Below are 6,674 nucleotides of genomic sequence, written 5' to 3'. Positions count from 1 at the left end.
GTGCTGGGGAGCCGTGTGTCTTCATGGGTTACTGTCTGGATGAGGAGAAAAGGCATGAGAGGTAGGGTCCCTTTTCCATGCCACACGAGACTTGTTCCCCAGCCTGAACAGGGCCTGAATCAGGGCCTCAGGGAGCACAACGGAGGCTGGTGACAGGGAGAAGCTGGAAGCGGGAGAGGAGGGTCAGACCCGGAGGGGAAGTGAGAGTCTGAGTAGGTGTCCAGGGTTGAGGGCGGAGCCCATTTGCATTGTCGCGGAGACTCAGGGCAGGCGTGTGTGTTGAGAAGGAAGTCAGAAGAGAGGAGCTGCGTGTGGGGAGGTTTGTGAGAACAGACGCCAAAGACCCACTTTCTGAGAGAAAGAAAGAACATCTGCACATAAGATGCTGTTGTTGCAACTGGTGTTGCTCACGGTTCTTGTCCCAGGTGGTGACAGTGACGATGGTGAGGATGTGGCCCTGCCTGGTCGGTGCAAGAGTGTTTGTCTACATTTGTGTGATGTGTGTCATGTGTGCACATATGTTGTTGTGTACATGTGTGCATGTGTGTATATGTGTGTATGTGTGTATAGGTGCCTGTGTGTGTACCTCTGTGTGTTTCTGCCGTGTGTGCACGTGTGTGGGTGGGTGTCTGTGTGTCTGCGTCTGTGTCTATGTGTGTGCATATCACGTGTAACTCTGAGTGTGTGTGTCCGTGTGTGCATTGGTGTCTGTGCGCGTGTGCACACATGGTGTGGGTTCCCCAGCACATCCCTGGGGAGTGAGGCATGTCCACCTGGTTCCTCCCTGGTTCCTCCCTGGGCCTCCCTGACCCCAGGGCCTTGTGCTCTTCTGAATGGTGGGTGCCAAGCTCGGGGCTCTGGGGCAGCACGTGTCTCCAGAGGGAACTACGGCTCCCTGTCCTCCAGATTTCGGTGCCCCTCCCTGGCCCCTTTTGCTGATTCTCTCTCCTTCCCTCTGCCCTCCTCTTCCTCAGTCTGTCTGTTCTTCTGGCACAGACTTCCAGGAGCCGATCACTTTTCGAATCATCCAGACCGCATCTTTTTACAACCGTGCCCGGGCACAAAATCAGGGTTCAGCTTGGCTGGGACAGCTGCAGACTCATGGCTGGGACAGCAAGACCGGAGCTTTCATTTTCCTGCAGCCTTGGTCCAGGGGCAACTTCAGCAATCAGCATTTCATGGAACTGGAAAAGTTATTCCATTCGAACTCCATTAGATTTCTTCAGGTATTTCAGGACCACGTCAGTCAATGGCAGCTTGAATGTGAGTTCAGGTCCCTCAGGGCAGGTGGGATGGAGGTGGTCGGTGTGTGTGTAACCTTGAGTTCCTTCTTCCTCCTGGGTAGACCCTCCACTGGCTGCTGAACCTCTCGACTCCCCATTGTAAAACTGAATCACACCTGTCTGTTCAGGTGGCAGAAGCCAGACCCTGATTCTCGAAAAGCTTTATGTCTTCTGTTCCTTCCCCTCCTCTCTTTGACCTCAGGCTGTGCTCTGAGGCCTCCAGTAATGTCTGCAGTGACCACCCCATTCCCTGGCCTGCAGCCAGACATCCTCCTCTCCCTTACTCTGTGACTGATACTTGAAATGTGCTTTTTTTCTCCATTCAATCCCCTGAGTGACCTCTGTCTGTGTGTTTCAGTACCCCCTGCCCTCCTTTCACCCCAGACGGTTTTATCCCAGCTCTTCTGAGGAAGAGCTACCCCCTCCCTGTCCTCTGCCCACACCTTCCCATCTCTCTTCCAACATTTGTTCCTTCCTCATTCACCTTTTCCTCTGTCTCCAGCGACCACCATTTCCCCCTCTCTCTAAGCCTTCACTCAAACCAAACTCTCCCGTTCCTTCTAATACCCTCAGTTTCTCTTTCTGCTTCCATGGTCCCTGGCTTCCATTTACCACATCTCATCTCTTTCCCTCCCCCTTTTTTGTATCTCATACCCCCTTTTCCCAGATCCCTTTCAGGTCCAGCTGGAAGGAGTCTGTGAGCTGCACCTTGGAGAAGCATCAGTAGGATTTGTGAGGGTTGCATATCAAGGATCAGATCTCATGAACTTCCAGAACACGTCATGGTGGCCATCTCCAAAGGGAGGAAGGAGGGCTCAGCAGGTCTGCACAGTCTTCAATCAGTACCATGTGGTCAATGTAAGAACACAGGCACAAATCAATGACATCTGCCCCCGTTTCCTCTTGGGTCTTCTTGACGCAGGAAAGACAGATCTGCAGCGACAAGGTCAGTCCTGCTCCCTCTCTCCAACCATTCTCTCTCTGCACTCAGAAACTTGCAACATTTCCTCAAACTCAGGGAGAAAATGGGCCAAGAGGGAGAGGGCTGATGGTGGTGGGTTTCTAGAGGTGGAAAGATGTGTGTATCTAAAGTGATGTGAGGATCTTCCCTCTCAGTCTGAGAATTCCTGTCCTGTCTCTGCAGTGAGGCCAGAAGCCTGGCTGTCCACTGGCCCCAGTCAGGGGCCTGGCCATCTGCTCCTTGTGTGCCATGTCTCTGGCTTCTACCCAAAGCCAGTGTGGGTGACGTGGATGCGGGGTGACCAGGAGCAACAGGGCACCCGGCGAGGCGACGTCTTGCCCCATGCTGATGGGACATGGTATCTTCAGACATCCTTGGATGTGGAAGCCAGGGAGGCAGCCGGCCTGTCTTGCCGAGTGAGACACAGCAGTCTAGAAGGCCAGGATATTGTCCTCTACTGGGGTGAGAAAGGGCTGGTGCCCAGCAAGGAAAGGGTGGTCCTCCAGCAGTGCAGGAGAGACAGATACAAAGTTGGGATTCTAGGGACTCCAGATCATAAAGGACTAAAATTTAGTGACCTAAGAAATGGAGAGCTGGGTGTGAGGGTCCTGTAGATGTAGCAGGAAGCAGAGGGTTGGTTGAAGGATCCATCTGTGAGCAGGGATGGGAGAGGAGAAAGAGGAAAGGTGGTTGGTGAAGCAGAGGGTGACAGGAGCAAAAAGGACCAGGAAGGTGCAGTTGAACCCAAGATGGATGGGAATTGACACCCTCTGTGTACCGAACCCACAGAGCAGCACCGCCCCGTGGGCTTGGTATTACTGGTGGTGGTCGTGCCCCTGGTGCTTCTGGCAGGTCTTGCGTTCTGGCTCTGGAAGCGCTGGTAAGTCTGAAACCACCTTCCTGCTCTTTCCCAACTGTGTCCCCACCTTCCTGTCTGTCCTCAGCCCTCCTCCAAATCCATGTCCCTCCCCCTGGAGTCCTCACCTCCACCTGCTGCAGATCATTTCCAATCTGTTCCTCCCAGGAAATCACACTGGAGACATCAGTGCACTGGCCTTCCTTTGGAGTAAGATCCCTGCAGCCCCGGTTCCAGCACTTACCTAAACCCAGCTCAGTGGTGATGGATTTGCAAGTCTCTGTGTGCAACTTTTGTCTTTCCTTTCTGCTCAATGATCAGTTGTCAATATCAGCTGAGTGTCATTTAGTGGGATGTGTTATTCTCACCTCTTTCTGGGACTTAAAGCTCAAAATTCTCTCAAAGTAAAATGAAGTCTGAGTACCTCCCTGGGTCACAGGCAACAGATGTCATTTCCTCCTGGGAGCCCTCCCCGATTCACAAGTGGAAGGAGTCTGTGCTTTGTGAGAGTTTCACACCACCTTTAGTTTCTTTTTGGAAATGTATGCCTCCCTTCCCATCCTTTGTGACCAAGCAGTTAGGTCCATTTTCCCTTCTAATTCGTAGACATTTTGTGGGCAAAGTCCATGTCTTTTTAATATTTGTATCCTTGGCAAAGAGTCTCACCTGCATGGAATATGTCCTCAACAAATACCTGTGTTGAATTTATGCCAATTTTATACTTTTTTCTTTTTCTCGTGATTCTTGTCATGTTTGTGGTGGTTGAGATGTTTGATGCTCTTTTTGTGAAAGGTCTTCTCATTTTTCCTCGAGACTTGATACCTTCATGGTTCCTTGGTGACATCTCTGAACCCCTGAGGAGAACATAGTTTTGTCTGTGGATATTTCTATTATTTAAACCAGACACCTGTTGGAGTGGACCTGTTGTGGATGAAAGGAGGAGGGCAGATGCAGGTCCTGGGTGTTTGAGGCCCTCAGGACAGCAGCAGAGACGTCACCTTGGGGTTTGTTGGCAATATAGGGGCTTGGGGCTCACTGCATCACAATTTTCTTTTTAAGAAAATCAGCAGGGGATTTACAGGTGCATAAAATACGATGCCCGAGAGGTAGCGCTGTGAGTGTGTCCTTGGAGGGAAACGAGTGGGCCCAGAAAAGAGAACAAGAGTGTTGTGCTCAGGAAAGAACGGGGGTCTGGCAGGGAGAGGGCATACAGAGCATCCTCACATTCGTGGCTTCTGTGTTACAGTCGCTGAGGGCACAGAGTCAGCCACATGAGCTGTTATTCCTGGGGGAAATACAGGGTTACAGATCTTGGAGCTTTTGCCCCTTGATGAATACACAGCCTTGTTTCATGTGTGTTTTTGTTGTTTTTGTTTAAAGACAGCATATATATATATATATATATATATATATATATATATATGTATGTATATATGCTTTATTTACCTATACTGAAATGCCAGCTCAGAAGTGTTTCACATTTCCAGCCTTGGGTACTGTGGTCACCAGTGTCTTTGGCTTTCAGTCTCACAGCTCTGCTGCCCATGATCCTCTTAGAAACAAGCAAGAAATGGTCACCATCTCATGCCTCCATGAATATAGCTCCTTTACTGTTATGTCATCATCGTGTCCTAAATATGACTTTAGCACTTTCTGGAGTGGCTCCACATGGACGTCACAAATTTCCTGTTCATTTTCCTGGATTTTTGCATTGTTGATTCATTGCCACTGACCTCATGGCCCACAACTGCCTTGTGAGCCTGAGTGAGCCTTACCCACACAGGTGTTTTTGTCTGTGAGGCACATCCCGCCTTCTGTGCTTAGGACCACCCATGCTCCTTGTAGCTCTGGGCTTCAGGGTCATTTTAAATACAAAATCACCAAGAAAGAGCATGTAAATGCAGAAAGTGTGGCAAATGGATCATGAATAGGACACATGTTTGCAGTGTGGGAATTCACACAGGAAGGCAGAGCGGTACCTGGTTCATCCTCACCGGGGAACATGTGGGGTGTGTGACACATGTCGGCCACTCTATGTGTCCATGAACATCAATGAGCACATGTGTCTGGGGTTACCAATCAATGCCAGTAGGAAGACCAATCTGCACAGACAGACTCCGTGAATAATGAACATGGACTCTTTGTGACTTATGACCCCAAAGGCAGTGGAAACATCCATGGACAGACTTCAGTTACTGTAGATTTCATTAATTCACTCAATAAACATTTCTCAAGCCCTGACCATGCAGCAGGGACATTTGGAGTATAAGGTAGTGGGGAGGAAAAGGTCATTATAGTCTTTGGGGCTTGAAAATTTTGCTTTCTTGATTTTTTAAGATTTTAATTGTTGTTTCTAAATAGTTTCTTAGTACAGGAATTTTCTGGGTTTAATTAGGGGAAAGGGACTTAGCTGCAATTTGTTCAGGGTCTGAGAGGAGAGGCTCAGGGCAGAAGAACATTCAGAGGGATCCAAGTGCAGACTCCCACTGTTGCACATGTGGACATTTCTGGAATAATAATGTTAAGATGGGAGAGGTGGCAAAGGTGAAAAACATCGGTAGGGAGAGAGAAAATCATGGGACTTTTCCAAACTTCTCTTCTAGATTGGACTGTTGGCCTACTTCTCTAGGGTCCAGTCTACTTTGTCACCCTCTCATGGCCACCTTGTGGCTTTTGGTTGGTTGACTCCACTCTCATGTGTAGCCCTGGACTCTTATCAGCCCGAGTCCATCAGGAGAAAGCATCCTTGACAATGTGATGGGATGAAAGATGGACATTAACTTCCAGTTTGGCCAATCATCAGACAGAAGCCACTTATCCTTGCCCAGAGTGATGGGCACTGGCTCCAGATGGCTCAGGTTACAGGTGTTCTGATTCTTGTGGTCAATGGCAGGCAATGAGATGCTCTCTCTTGTCCTGGATAAGAAGGTTGGGGTATGAAGTGTGAAACTATGACCCATTTTTCAGCATACGAGAAGCAAGGCTGAGGATAACACCTTCATGCAAGAAGGCAGAGAAATTGTATACATGAAATTTTCCTGGAAAGTAGGATCTAAAGTGTTCTCAACACAAGAATGAAAAAGAAAAGAATAGAAAGAGCAGAGGATCCAGACGTGAGGTGGTGGCTGTGCTAACTAGTGGGATTGTGGGCCTCATGTCACCATGAACACACACACCGAACATCAAATGGTACTTCATTTTATGTTTTTAAAAGAAACGGAGCGGGATGCCTGGGTGGCTCAGTCAGTTGCATATTGGACTTTGGCTCAGGTCATGATCTCATGGTTTGTGGGTTTGAACCCTGCATTGGACTCTGTGCTGACCTCACTCATTGCCTGGAGCCTGCTTCATATTCTGTGTCTCCCTCTCTCTCTGGTCCTCTTCCTCTCACGCTCTGTCCCTCTCTCTCAAAAATAATAAACATTAAAAAAAACCCAGAATATATTGGACAACAATTAAAAGTATTTAAACATGGATCAATGTAAATAAAATATTAATTTTCATAATCTGTTTCAATTAATGTGTTCTTGATCAATTCTGCATTTTCCTTCCAAAATGCTGCATGCACCACATG

General features: G+C 48.7%; 1 protein-coding gene across 2 annotated transcripts; it reads left to right on the top strand.

Annotated features, from left to right (window-relative positions):
- Positions 1-317: 317 nt before the first annotated feature.
- Positions 318-6,372, top strand: LOC125155349 (T-cell surface glycoprotein CD1a-like). Of its 2 annotated transcripts, none has more exons than XM_047840599.1 (6): positions 318-443; positions 997-1,263; positions 1,951-2,229; positions 2,428-2,706; positions 3,034-3,124; positions 3,269-6,372. In XM_047840599.1, the coding sequence occupies exons 1-6, from the start codon at positions 383-385 to the stop codon at positions 3,312-3,314; spliced, it is 1,023 nt and encodes a 340-aa protein (XP_047696555.1). In that variant the 5' UTR covers positions 318-382; the 3' UTR covers positions 3,315-6,372. The 2 variants fall into 2 exon arrangements, with proteins under 2 accessions (XP_047696555.1, XP_047696556.1); XM_047840600.1 differs by having other exon boundaries at positions 322-443; positions 975-1,263.
- The last annotated feature ends 302 nt before the right edge of the window (positions 6,373-6,674 follow it).

This window comes from Prionailurus viverrinus, chromosome F1 (assembly GCF_022837055.1).
Source record: "Prionailurus viverrinus isolate Anna chromosome F1, UM_Priviv_1.0, whole genome shotgun sequence".
Classification (NCBI taxonomy): Eukaryota; Metazoa; Chordata; class Mammalia; order Carnivora; family Felidae; genus Prionailurus; species Prionailurus viverrinus.
Note: the sequence above shows the minus strand (reverse complement) of the source record. Positions and strands in the feature narration are given on the sequence as shown.